The 14,404-nt window shown below is 42.2% G+C and overlaps 1 protein-coding gene across 15 annotated transcripts in view; it reads right to left on the bottom strand.

Moving 5' to 3' along the window:
• TENM2 (teneurin transmembrane protein 2) overlaps positions 1-14,404 on the bottom strand; it is a 1,203,413-nt gene that overhangs the window by 362,155 nt on the left and 826,854 nt on the right. For 13 of the 15 annotated variants that reach the window (XM_032403433.1, XM_032403432.1, XM_032403428.1 and 10 more), the window contains one exon: positions 5,970-6,179. The exons of the other annotated variants lie outside the window; for them this stretch is intronic. In XM_032403433.1, coding sequence (XP_032259324.1) covers positions 5,970-6,179 — 210 coding nt within the window. The remainder of the gene's footprint in view (positions 1-5,969; positions 6,180-14,404) is intronic. 15 annotated transcript variants of the gene reach the window in all.

Here is a 14,404-nt window from a genome sequence, read left to right as displayed (position 1 = left end):
CAGTGTATTCTGTGTATCTCAATAAGCTATACAACTATTTTAGAGGGTAACATTTAAGAGAGGGGCAAGGGAAAATGTCTCTGAAATTAGGAAGGTTGGATTTGAATCACAGGTAATGGGATGCGTGGGTGGCTCAGTCGGTTAAGCATCTGCCTTTGGCTCAGGTCATGATGCCAGGGTCCCAGGATCGAGTTCCACATCAGACTCCTTGCTCGGCAGAGAGCCTGCTTCTCCCTCTGCCTGCAGCTTCCCCAGCTTGTGCTCTCTCTCTCTCTGAGACAAATAAATAATTAAAATCTTAAAAAGAAAAAAAAAAAAGAAACATAGGTCCTTCATTTCCCAGCTTTGTAATTTGGGCAAGTTACTTAATCTTGTGCTACAGTAGTCTCATCAATAAAATGGGTATGATAGCAAGACCTACTGCCTTGGGATGTGGTGGCGGACAAATAAAAGCAAATGAAGCAAGGTATATAAAGTGCTTAGCTTAAGAGCTAACATGAAGGGAGGAAAAGGGTCTCAGGCAGAGAGCCAAACCCTGTGTGGCTGTGCGTTTGGGGCAGGAGCAGGTGCTGTCCCTGTGACCTCCACAGCCTTGAGACAGCATCCTGGACTTGTCCGTACTGCCCAGTGGGCTGAGAACTCCTCTGGAGGAGAAGCCGCCAAGGCCCACCCAGGGCTCCCACCAGGTTCTTCGTATTGACCTTTGCCACTACTTCTAGGGATGTACTGAAGCGGGGTTTTCGGAAACTTCTCATTTAAAGGTGAACTATAAAGTTCTAAAGTACCTAAAAACAGACGCGACATGATACAAAATAGGTATATTGAATCTATTTTGTAAAATAAGTATATTTCCCCATGCTGGGACATTCCGATCTGCAGTCCCTCCTTAAACTATCCATTTTTTCCATCGTACATGATGAAAAGCAGTAAATTGATAAAACAAAGGGAGTTACTAAAGATATTGGTTACTTAACTTGTTTAATAAATATTGAGCATCTGCTATGAACGCAAGATCAGAAACCCTGCGGTGGAGGCCTCTGCATGATGGAGTGAAGCTGAGAGGAGAGAGCAAAGCCTACAGAGAACGGAAGATGACGTTTAAATGTAGTACTTTAGGAGAGGTGGCAAAATCACCTCACAATGTACAGACTTTTAAAAAATGAGTCAGTCTCATCAGCACAGTACGATCATCAACGTGCATAGTAATTGCTGTGAGCTCTTCAGAAAACCCAAAACTAAATTGAATTACAGTGAGCGTAGCTGCTTAAGAAGGAAAGGGAATTTATAATATACTAGAGGAAAAAATTCTCCCCAAACCCAAAATATATAAGGAGAAGAAGTTTCATAAATTTAAAAAAATTCTGGGGACCCTCTTCTTGCTCGTCTCAAATCCAGCCCCATGGATGTTGGGGAGGGGGCCCAGATAAGCAAAGGCTGTCCCGGAACCCTGGGCTTTAGTGTTCATCAGAGGATCGAAGTTCTTCCGTATCTATAGCTGTCAAGACAAAGTTATAACCTAGAACATCTGTTTTTAGAGTTCTGACTACAACCTCAAAGTCAGTTAATTCCCATAAAAATTTAGTTACAAGCAATGATATTTAAGGCCCGTTGCCAATGGGAACGTGGTGTACATGGCCCTTTAGTAAAACTAAGCTTGATCCATGGATCAAATCAAATTTTATCCCTAGGCTGGGCAATGTTTGGATATTTGTAGAATTGCCTTTTAACTCAAAGTGTTTTGTATGGCTTATGTGGAGGGTGTTTACAAGAAACTTTGACAGGAAATTCTTTAGCATATGTATTATGCAGGTTACTGAGAATTCAGTCATCGGGATGCACACATTATCTCCTTTAAAACAAATTTCTTTCTGGCTTCCCTCTGAGGATTCATAGAATTTCCCTGAAAGCAGTTGATTTGTTTTTATCTCATGAATGTTATGTATCTTATCTGTGTTTCCCTTTTCGCTTTGGTTTCTAGGAAGCTCAGAATCAAGTTTTCTGTCTATCTTAAATAATGAAATGGGACGTTACATATGAGCCTATTTGTCTGTTTCCCACCCTGCTACATTTTTTTTCCTTCACCCTTACTGTGTCATCTAATTATAGTTTTCCAGTTAGAGAGATTTGTTCTAAGCTGTCACACATTATGGGGGAGATGTAAGAAAAGGAACGAATGGATGGATGGCTGAATAAATGAATGAATAAAGGAAGCTTTTGCTTTATGATGCTAAATAAATAAGACAATCCTTAAGTTAGGTAAGCAACTGAATTCTTGGACCACTCAAGGAAACCTGAAGCTTGCTGATTTTGATGTACTATTTTTGTTTATAATTAAGACATTGCTTTTTTTTTTTTTTTTAAAGGGCTTGGGACACCTTTAATGCACTCAGTGACAAACGGAGATTTTCCAACTGGGACAGCTCCTTTGGCACATAGGACCCACTGAAAGTGTCCTGGCAGAGGCATCCAAATTACATTTCTTCTCTGTAGCTTGATGTTACTACTGAGAGTTCCAAACCCTTTAGTTAGACTTAAGAAAAACAAAAACAAAAACTCAACCAATTACGAGAGGGGAGGTGAGCCACTGTTTTTAGATTATAATGTGGCTGCGCGTGTATTCTGATTTGGAAGTCTCAGTCCTCCATCTGCAGGAGCCTCCATTATGCTGCTGGGATCCAGATTTTTTTTTTCAGATGAGTTATTTCATAGGATTTGAAATTATGCTTTTGTATACAAGAAACATCTCTGGAGCTCACCACCCTGGCAGAAGGTCAGAACACGGAGAACTCAGCTATCTGGAAGAAAATGCTTAAAGGGAGGGGAAAACGCCACTCTTCAAAGCATCTCAATAGCTCTTCCTGGATATCTGCTCGACTGGCATAGATGGAGCATTAGAGCAATCTAGCTCCAGAGGTGCCCAGGTTTTAGTACCGTCCACTAAAGAATGCGCTACAGTCACAGAAAATAATGACAGTCAAGTCACAAAGGTGAAGTTTTGTTGTTGCTTTGAGGATGTTTTCATGTTGTCAAAAACATTTTGGTTGTGTAGTTTATGTCCAGTTTGTCTCTTTAGAACAGAGGCTCTTTGCGCAGGAAATGTGCATGCGCAGTGACTCTCCTTAGTGATGAGCTTCACTACTGTCAAGTATTAACAGCAAGGATAAGGGGGCAGCAGCAAATAAATTTTTTACTGTCGTGTATAGGCTGGACATGCTGGAAGAGGTTTTATTTCACCTAAGAAAGAGACAAAGATCAAACTGCTACCAGATCTTCAGAACACAAGGTCACTGACAAGAGACCAACTTAAAAAAATTCTGTGCAATTAACCAGCTAAACAGAACACAACCACTCACACGGTCGTTTCATTTGTGCCAAGATGCCTACAGAAAAATCCAGCCCCTTTCATCACAATCAATTCAGAACACCCAGGCCCAGCTCTGTACTTTGCATCTTCTGTGTCGAACTCTATTTTCAATCCTTTATGTCAAATTTAAATTCATGGAAACTGCATTCTGATCTTGATAGAATGCCCAATTTGCCTTGGACCCCAAATCCATTCCACGGAGACACAGACACACACACACACACACGCACACACACACACACACATGCACTCACCTAGGAGCACACATATTTGCACTTGATTTGCACCTACTTAGCTAAACCTCAATCAAGAAGTTTGAATGACTGCCCAGTGGCCAGAGCTGTAACAAGTTTTCAGAGAAGTACCTGCTGAAAACAAGGGTATTGCGCAATTGGATATTCACCCCTGAGGTGAAGAAATCATATCACACAGCTCTTGTTTGGGATGAAAATGGACCCTCAAATGTTCTGCAGTATTTCCCCTGTTACTGAAGTTTAAATAGCTATCAATCTTAAGTGAGCTGAACAAATTGAGGTGAGTGATGAAAAATGGCTAAGTTTGACTCTGAACACACAGATCTGTTGTGTCCACCAAAATGAGGTCTTGATTAGGCAGAAAGCCAACAAAAATACTCTACCAACAACTTATAATCTGATACAATGTCAAAAAGAAAAGAAATCTCTCAGTGTTATCACTGAGAAAATATTCTGGACGGCTCTCAGATACGAACTGACCTCTCTTCTGGAAATCATCTTTGCCCAGCTATCCATATATGCATAAAAGGATATAGTTTTTAAAAGCTCATATTCTCCCTAATAATTGTCTGTTTTTAAAAAGCTATCAGCAGGTGCACCTCATTTCAAAAGCCTCTTGTCCTTCATAATACAATATTCATCACGATTACATAGTATGAAATAAAAAGCAGCAAAACATAAGCGAGGATAGTTCAATTAAATGCAACATAATCTCTGCAGCAAAAAAAAAAAAAAAAAGAAAGAAAGAAATGGCTCTGTAGCTAAAATCAGGTTCCGATGAAAGAAAAAAGGGAATATATTTCCACATATTTTTAATTATATAGAATTTCCTCAAACATGATTTTTCATAATATATTCCATTAAGTTAACATCACATTTGAAGAAAGAGCATTTTCCGATTTCATTTTAAGCCTGATTTTGAGCAATTACAGTGTCATTGTTCCGCCGTAGAAAGGTTGAATTCATTTACTGTGTGGTTATGCTAGTTATGATTGATGTCTCTTCTCCAAATGATAAACCAATCACCCCAATGATGTAATGTCATTTTAAGAGTGCCATAATCACATTTCTCTCAAACTAGAAACTCTGATGAGTTCTAATAAAGATTTATGGTAGATTAAAGGCCTTCATAATATCAACAATGGATTGCTCATTTGATGAGAGATTTGATTAGGTAATTTTTTTTGAAAAAGAATACGAGTTTACTAAATATATCAGGCCTGGCTTTGAAGAAGGGCATGGGCCATCATAAGTAGCAGTCCATCATTCCATCTTCAGAATGAATCATCTTCAATGCATTTGGGAGGTCCTTTCTAATTGTAGAGGTTGAGGCCGGTGGTGGCATATTCTCATGGGTGAAGCCAAAACCCAATCTCATCAAGGTACACTCTTGGCATGGAAAGCTCTGTACTGCCTTTGATGGGATATGTTAATGAATACCATGAGGGGCCAATTCAGAAGATAACTCCAAAGCCGTTGGGTCAGGATCAATTAATTTCTGCAAATGTCTCTCCTTGGGCCATAGGTACTTAACCCTAGGTGTGGCCCACTCCTGTGTTCATATGTTTTGTGAATATTTCACCAACAAGGCAAATCAAAATAAGGCATGATTATTGCTGAGCCTGGGGCAATTCTACTTAAGATCTAGAGATTGGGAGCTAAGACAGTAACCCCAAAATCCTCAAAGGTGGGACAGAACCTTGCAGCCAGTCCCTTTGCTTGGTGCAAGTGAAAACTACAATGAGAACTCAGGCTTTAGAGGCAGGATTTATCATGGTACCATGTGATCAGCTTGTTAAATTCAAGTGAAGTGGCACATGCAGAGGGTTATAGGAGAGGTCACCTCCTGAACACTTCAGACTTGGCAAGGCATTCGGTATTCATGTCAAGGGAACGCATTTTAATCACAAAATCATCTAAACAAGCAAGGAAGAAAAAGTCAGAAGCCAACCATCAAAAACCAAGAGATCTGAAATGCACACAAATTGGGCACGTGAGGGTGTCCAGGGTCACTCAGCTATGACCAGAATTGTAGTAATACAAAATTCAATATTCCATTGTCTCTCGGCACTTCACCTTTGAGACCTGCATGCTCTCATGTGCAGCAGTGGGCAAATTCCTCCCACGGAAGGAGGCCCAAGCCCTGTTAAGATAAGCAAAACCTCGTCAGTAACTGTGACCTTCAATAAATGCGTCCTGGAGTTGCAATGCCACAAAGCGACAAGCACGTTTCACCTGATGCTCCCCACACCGCCTTCTCCCCAGCCCTGGATTCAGGGCTGTCATTTTGCCAGAGACTCAAGAATGTCACACAGACAACAGCGCACACTCAGACACCACAGTTTCCTTACCACTGCTGGAGGCTTGCTGGGGCCCTGAGCATGCTCTGAGCAGGTATGAATTGGGGGAGAACTCCTCATCAGGGTTGGTGTCCATGATTTGATGGGAAGTGTTGCTGTCTAGCAATGGCATCTGGCAGCTAACTGGTGGAGGATTATGGGAGCTAGGCAGCTGAGCAGATGGGAGGAGGCTAGACGAGGATGTAGGTGGAATGGGACGACCTGGGAAAGAGGACAGAGGGGTCAAAGGTCAGCAATGAGTGTCATGAGAGCATCCAGAGAAAGTTACACTGAAACCACCTCACAATATAAATATCTAAAAAATTAAAGAGAGAAAGAAATGCTCCAGATGTATTTTTTTTCAAGTGGTTTGATGTTTCTCCAAATGTCCAAATTCATACTGCAGGTAGCTGCGTATTTCACCAAATGGGCAGGAGTGGAAATATCCATCTAGACGGCTGAAATGCAACCAGTCAGGAAAACATGCACTTCTTTCTATCTTCCCTGCCACAGTCCTACTATAATTCCCCATCATCTCTCACTGGACTATCTTCTTGCTGCTCTCCCTGCTTCTCCTCTTGCCATACACCCATCTAATCCCCACTGTTCGCATCCCTTCTCCAAAGAAATCAGGTCCTATCGCTCTCCTGCTTGGCACCCTCCAATGGCTTCCCATTACATGTGGAAAGAAACTGAAACTCCTTATGATGACTCCTTATGATGATGTTCTGCCTCTCTGGCACAAACGGCCTCTCCTACCTTGCCCCCGGTAGTGGCCTTACCACTCGCCACTCAGCCCCTTATTCCCTAGCCAGTGTCGCCTTCTTTACCTCTGCTGCTTCAGCATGCCACACCCTTCTGTCCTCTAACTCTTTATGCTTCCCGCTTCCTCTGTGTGGAATATTCTCCCCACCTGCCACCTCGCTGATAAGCCCTTTCTCTTGAAACTTTTCCTGTTTGCCTTCTTCCAGGTTTCTCACCCGTGCGCTCTATCCTATTAGCCTGTTTACATTTCTTCACAGTCCTTATTACTATCTGAAGGTGGACATCTGTCTACATTATTCCCCCTGTACCCTCAATATTTTCCTAACGAATAGCACCTGTTGAATAAATGAGCAAATGAACAAGATAGACTCTAACCAAATCAATTAGTTTAGGGTACAAGTAGAAAGGGCCACATATGTGCATCCTAAAGAATTGGCCAATGCCCCCATTCTCTTGACCACCATTTGTTTTTATTTTATTTTTTTTAAGATTTTATTTATTTGCGAGAGAGAGAATGAGAGACAGAGAGCATGAGAGGGAGGAGGGTCAGAGGGAGAAGCAGACTCCCTGCTAAGCAGGGAGCCCGATGTGGGACTTGATCCCAGGACTCCAGGATCATGACCTGAGCCGAAGGCAGTCGCTTAACCAACTGAGCCACCCAGGCGCCCGACCACCATTTGTTTTTGTTTTTGTTTTGTTTTGCGTATCACGGGGGAAATCCTACAAAGCACAGCTACTCCAGGCCATGAGGAGGAGTGGCCAGCCTGGCAGGTGGTGGGCAGTAACTTGGAGTTGTGGGTCAAAAAGTTCTCCTTCCACACAGAAGGCTGCTGCAACCTCTCTTTCACATGGCAGGGAGCTCCTGGCAGCCAAATTGCTGAGTGAAGATAATTGCTGTGTGTACTTTCACCTGATTCACCCTTATGTGTTGGGGTCCTTGTGTTTGCTTGCCTGCTGGTGTGTTCATTTGGGAAGCTCAGAAAAATGAGCCAAGAGTAGCAGCCCACGGGATATGCCCTAAAGCTGGAGGTGTGGAAAGAAGGGTAAGGTGTTGAGAAAGCAAACTCAAGAATCCGGTTAGAGTTTCAACTCAGGCAGGAAGTGTCAGAATCAGAAGAAATATGTTTTCCTGCTTTTAAATGTACTACATATGCAAATACATTTTCAGGCACCTCAGATGGATGCCATTTTTTTGTTGCCACTTTTATAACTGTCTTTCCTGATCGATCTATTCCTCGGTGCATTAAATGTTATTGATAGATCAATTTCCTTCAATAAAATGGGAGTGCCTCTTATGTATACTCCGCTGGATATTGAGAACACAAAAATAAGCAAGACATCATTGTTACCCACAGAGAGCTCACAGTCGAGTGGGGGAGACAGATAGGTAAGTATATCATTTCAGTACCAGGTAATAAAGAGGACAGTGGCATGTGGAGACATGGTGCTGTGGAGGCAGGAAGAGGGACACTTGGTCCAGCCTGGCCAGGGAGAGGTAAGGGTAGACAGTCCAACAAGGATTCCTGAGGAAGTTGATGCCTGAGCAGTTTTTGAGAGAAAAGGAGATGGACTTCTGGTAAGAGGAAACTCGACGGGTCGCACAGAGCCACCCACCCAGCACTAGTCTGTTACTTTTTTGAGGGTAGGAGTTGCAGAAAGAGACAGGGAATAAGAGACTCCTACAGCTCAAGTGTTTGGGGCTCCTGTCCAGTAACACAACTGAAGAATCATCATCCCTGAAATAGAATAATGGATAAACAGAATTTGGCTTGAAAGATTCAATTTATATCTAACAGTTTGGGAGCCACGTAAGGCACAATGTTCTTGCTGGATGCTCCAGCAAAAGTAGCCTGGACATGTCAGAGTTTCATCAGAATTGGGGCTAACATTTAATCCACATTTCTCCCATAGCTCTCCCTCTACTAACTATCATCACGATTACTATTTTAACTGCTCATGTTTTTGGGCAATGACTATCTGCCCCTTTATATATAGTATCTCTCTGAGGTTAGAATTATTATAATCTCCTTTTTGTAAATGAGGAAACTGAGGCACAGAGCAGTAAAATTGCCTAGTTAGCAAGTGACAGGGGCCAGGAGTCACACTCAGGTTTGTGTGTTCCAAAATCCACCCTCTCACTACTCTGCATGGTGTTTGCCCTAACAGCATGATGGGGGTGGGGGGGAAGAGGAAGACATACAAGGAGGGGGGAAGGTTGATTTACAAATCATGTTTCCAGTTTCCCATCTCCCAGTCCCAAGGCACTCTCAAGATTTCAAGTAAGAAACATTTCTTTGAATAAATGGTTATTTATAGCAGCTATCATCTGGCAGAGTTCAAAGCTTTTCTTGTAATTTTGTTATGAAGTTCAAAGTGGTTCCTTCACAGCAGTGTTACCCTGTGCCTTCTTCTAGGCCCCTGAATGTAGAGGTGTCCTGACCAGGGCCCTGTGAAGTCAGTGTTGATGTCCATTTAGCAGCAAGGCTCTGGTAGGAACAGATTTTAACTCACAATCAATAGGCTTTAATGTTTGTATTATTGAGGCATATCTGGAAATGCATGTTGAAGAACAAGAATGGCTGGAAGCCAATTTTTTAAATTCCTTTGAGTGACTGAGGTGGAACTGAAGTTCAAGTGCAATTTTCCAGGAGCCTGATATGATAGTTGCTGTGAAATCACTCTTTACATGAACTTTCTGAAATTTTGTTCAGCGTGAATTCATTTCATATAGTACAGACAGAACTGCCTTTTAATTTATACAAATACAGACAATGGAAGAGCACTCCTACCACAATGAAAGCACTGGGGATACTTCAATGTACTGAAACACACATCACAGAATTGTCTGATTTCTGTTATTCCCCTGGCCTCTAAATCCGTGCTTTGGTAACTCCTTAAGCTCCTTGATGGTACCTCCCATTACTTGGGAAATTTCTCAGTCCCTAGATCTTCCCCCAATCAAATTGTATGGCGTTCTCTGTTTGCTATGTCATTTGCTAATTTTGTTCACTTATGCTACATTTTTCCCCCGACTCTTCCAACTGACAGAGACCATCTGTACAGACACAAACAGGTTCCAAAGTACAGGGGAAAAAGTTGGAACTTATACAGGCTCACTTTATAGACCATGATTTCTTACTAAAATACCTAGTGTGGGATGGGCATGTAACCAGGGGCTCTGCACTTACCTGGTTCCTACTTTATGCACTACTGAGGCTCCCTGACCCCCAAACTATTTTTGGAGTTCCACTTGGAATGTGTATAGAGTCCCCAGCAAATATAGGGAAAACCGGTTTTAATTAATCTGTTAAAAAAGCAAGAGGAAACATGCAAAGGCAGCAATATGTCATTCATTAAACTCATATGGTCTTGTGTATGTGTGGGTGTGTATGTGTGTGTCTTTTCCAAGATCCCCATGTAAATCAAAGTCTAACTAATTATCTGTGTGACTGGGTTCCCCCACAACCTTGAAAAGGGAGACTAATTTAGATTTTACTAATTTATCTTTTTCCAAATAAGTAAGATTTTGAGATAGTTTCAGCTCATGAAATATTTCTGATTAAAAGACCTACAGCTGGACAAAGCATTTCCCTTGCCAATTCTGATGGATGGGTAGTCGCTGTTTGAAATGCTGCATTGAGAAGGATTCTGGGGTGCCCTGGTTCAGTGGGAAACAATGCCATGATCACTTAGAAAAATCACAGCCCAGGAGTGGAGGTAAGGCAGCGGGTGCTGAGTTCTCATTTGCCAGCCCTGCTCCAGGCCTTCATTCACCAACAGCTTCAGCCATACCTGAAAACTTCATCCTACACCACCTGTGGTTGAAGTCACATCGTTCTAATTCCCATTGTCTCAATTACAGAACCATTTTTCTCCTTAATCTGACCTGGATCCGACTCTAGTTCTCCAAGAAAGGGCTACAGTCTCCTTCCCATCCCTGAAGCGGTAAATGTTATCTATGAAATTGCTGCTCGGCTCATATCTTGTTAATACATTCACTAATTTAAGATAGGGAGCATGTTGCCGATCAATGCCCAAAATTCACTTAAAACAATTGGTTCCTTTTTCATTCAAAAGATTAATGGCAAGCAGATATTAAAATGTTCTGTGTAGACAATGCGTAATTGATCTAGGTAGTGATAGGGTGTCAGGATTTTTGGTGGAGGAGACAGATGTGTTCGGGAGATGGTAAACAGCAAACAAAAAAGCCAAAACAAACAAACAAATGAAAAACCTCAACACCAAAAAACCAAACCAAAAAAAAAAACCACCAACCACCAACCCAGTACCAGGAACTATCAAATCCAAAATAATAATTTCAATGACCATATTACTACTTATAAATGAGATCTTGCTTCATGCTAAGAACTGAGCAAAGATTTTGTGTGTATTTTTCTCTTTTAGCACCCACAAATTTTCTATGAACAAAGGACTATTATCATCCCCATTTACAGATGAAAAAACTGAGGCTTGGATGGGCTAACTTTCCTATCATTGCACTGGTAGCAAGTGACAGAACTAGCTGGATTTGAATCCAGGCATTCTGACTCCAAAACTTAAGCCTTGAATGGTTCATTTTATGATTTTCAAATCAGACAAGAATGATTGCTAAAAAATGAATGAGATGTGAACACAAACTCATTGGTCTCCTTCTGGAATATACCACCAAGGCCATCTTAGGGGAGGTAATTAACCAGAGGTAGAATCAAGGCTCCTCCCAGAAATAGCCGTAGTGACCAATCACGTCGAACAAATGACTTGTGAGGAGAGAAAGCAATTCTCAAACCAGAAACTGGAATTCCTCTGTGGTTTTGTAAGTTCAAGAATTTAATAAAAACATAGCTTTTGTGGAGGTCCCTGGGTAGCTCCGTTGGTTAAATGACCAACTCTTGATTTCAGACTCTTGATTTCAGCTCAGGTAGTGATCTCAGGGCTGTGAGTTCAAACCCTGTGTTAGGCTCCACACTGGGTGTAGAACTTGCTTTAAGATTATCTTTCTCCTTCTACCCCTCCCCACCTCTCTCTCTCTCTCTCTCTCAAAAATTAAAAATTAAAAAAAACCATAGCTTTTGTGTTAAAGTTGAGTATTGCAAAATAACAGTATTAACATAGGCAAAACAGTTGGTTAGCGAATCCAAGCAACCATTCTAATGATAGTCCCCAATACTTTATTCAGATACCTGACTAACCATTTTCCTCCCCCAAATGCTTGGGGTTTATGAAGCCCGTATTTTTGATGGGGTAAAAAAGCAAGGAACCTATTTGTGTAAAGGGAAATAATGTCAATATCTGAGATATTACCTTCCGTTTGCTTGTAATCAATGAAGTTTTTAGAAATATGGGCTGACTTGCTTTTGAGTTCCATGAGAACATTTGTCAGGAAATGCATCAGATTTTTGAAGTGTTCTGCACATGGGGTTTGTGGAGGGCTGTGTGGCGGAACATTCTTCAAGGTATGACAGGCTCCAGTGAGGCACTGGGGCGTGGCAGCCAAGGTTACCGTCGCAAAAGGCACAAGATACCCTGAACTTTAGCTGGACTCTGTGCCTCCAGCTGAAGGGACATGGGTGAAATCACTGCACATCTGTTCAGCTAAGTATCTAGCTCAGGGATTTGATTTCTGCCCCTTCTATAACGACCGCAACGCTATCCAGAGACTCAGGGATGTGAACCACACACCCAAGGCTCAGAACCAAGATGCGCACTCAGGTTCATGAACTGCCAACACTACAATGGGCTACTCCTAAGCCCAGAGTTGCCTCGCACTGAAAGCCACCTATTAATCTGCCTCATCATCCAATTCATCCCGTTCTTAATTTTTACCCTGCCCCGAATGAAACCCTGGACTCCAATGGATGAGATCACCTGTCTTTTGCTAATGTTTGTTTCTGCCCTCATGCGTGCGGTATTTCTCTGCATTATGCACCCCATCCCTAACCTCTTGGCCTAATTGTTTCTGTCCTCCAAAGCCCAAGTGAGGAATAGCGAGGCACAGACTTTGAAGCCAGGCTGACTGAGCTCTGCGGCTTTCTGTGTGAGTCTGAGTGCCCTACTTCACTCCTCTGGGCCTGTCTGATAATAGCAATGCTGACTTCCCAGGTTGTTGTGAATCCTGGAGAGAATACATATCAGGTCCCTAGAATTGTGTTTGGCCCATGGTAGGCACAAGGGCCTGGATGGAACTAATGAGACTCGCAGCTTATTGTTTCCATCTCGTTCACAAGCACCTGCTGTGTGTGCATGGCTGTGCCATAGTTAGGGAGGCTCTGAGAGATGCTGAGGCTGGACCACTGCAGCCATCTGACCACTCAAGGGAAGAGGCTGCCTGAGAATGGAGTCAACAGGGAGGCAAGCGGAGATGTGATAAGAAGGGGGAGACATTCCCAATGGTGTCAGTAGAGTACCTGGAAGCAGCCAGGCCTGAAGCAACATAGCCACTAAGCTTTTCAATATATGAACTGATTTATTCTCCACCCTACCTTCATTTTGTTGTTGTTGTTGTTTTGTTCTTTAAGCCAGCTTGAGTTGATTTTTGTCACTTAGAACCAAATGCATCCTGCCTAAAACTCATCATCCAGCCCAAGTGAGAAAATGACTTGGCCAGTGCCACATGGTTATTTAGTAGAACTGAAAACAGATTCCAGATTTTCTGTCTCCAGTATTTTAAGAATTTCATGTTCTGTAAGCTGACACCTTTAAATCACAAGAAATCAAATATGTGGGGTCCCAGAGAAACCACTTATGGTGGAAGGTATCTAGATTTGTAAGAATACTGAGGGCGCTAAAGAGGGGAGGAGAGGAGAGATACGGGCAGGTAGCTGACTACTTGTTACCCATCAAGCATGCGCTGCAGCAGCTGTTTGTCCTCAGCTTTGGAGAGAAACTCAGATCACCTTCTAGCTGGTGCCGGGCCTTACATACACCACACAGATCTTGGGGTAGGGTGAGAGGGATTCAATTTCTTATCTACATCTTACATTTTTAAAAAAGAACAGAGACAGTAGTCTCGATTATAATTGTAGAATGCAAAATGACCACAATGAATATAGCATCTTAAAATAAAAATACAGACATATATGCATTCATATTTTCTATTGTTAGCACAATATATATATATTCCCTGTAGCAACCTGCTTATATTTAGTGCTGATGTTAGGTTGGATCAGTCATCCTTAGCAGGGGACAATTTTGCTCCCCAGGGGACATTCGGCAATGTCTAGAGACACTGTGATTGTCAGAATTTGTTGGGGTGGGGAGAGGATGCTACTGGCCTGTAGGGGGTAGAGACCAGAGACAGTGCTTAACATCTTACAATGCAGAGAATAGTTTTCCACGACAAAGAATTTCCAGGCCCAAAATGTCAGCATTGCTGAGGTTGAGAAACCCTGGGTCCGCTGGAGTGATAGCTTTAGATTAGTAACTTGATGTTACGTGGTCCATCTTTAAACTCTTTTTTCCAATGGATAAGAATTGGACAGATATTAGAAGTGAAAAATTTGATTGAGCCAGCTCTTTCCTCCACCCAAGAAAAGTTTAAGCAAATAAGCTTACACTGTTAATGGGGAATTTCTGTTAAGAGGGCAGGAAAATTTCCTCAGGCAGAATCTAAGTCATCACTGAGCGAAGTTACAACATGCCTTTCTCCGGAGCCAGGCAGGACCTGTTTGTCAAGAGATAGTTGG

The sequence above is a fragment of the Phoca vitulina genome, unplaced genomic scaffold (assembly GCF_004348235.1).
Source record: "Phoca vitulina isolate PV1807 unplaced genomic scaffold, GSC_HSeal_1.0 scaffold6, whole genome shotgun sequence".
In the NCBI taxonomy this organism is placed as follows: Eukaryota; Metazoa; Chordata; class Mammalia; order Carnivora; family Phocidae; genus Phoca; species Phoca vitulina.
Note: the sequence above shows the minus strand (reverse complement) of the source record. Positions and strands in the feature narration are given on the sequence as shown.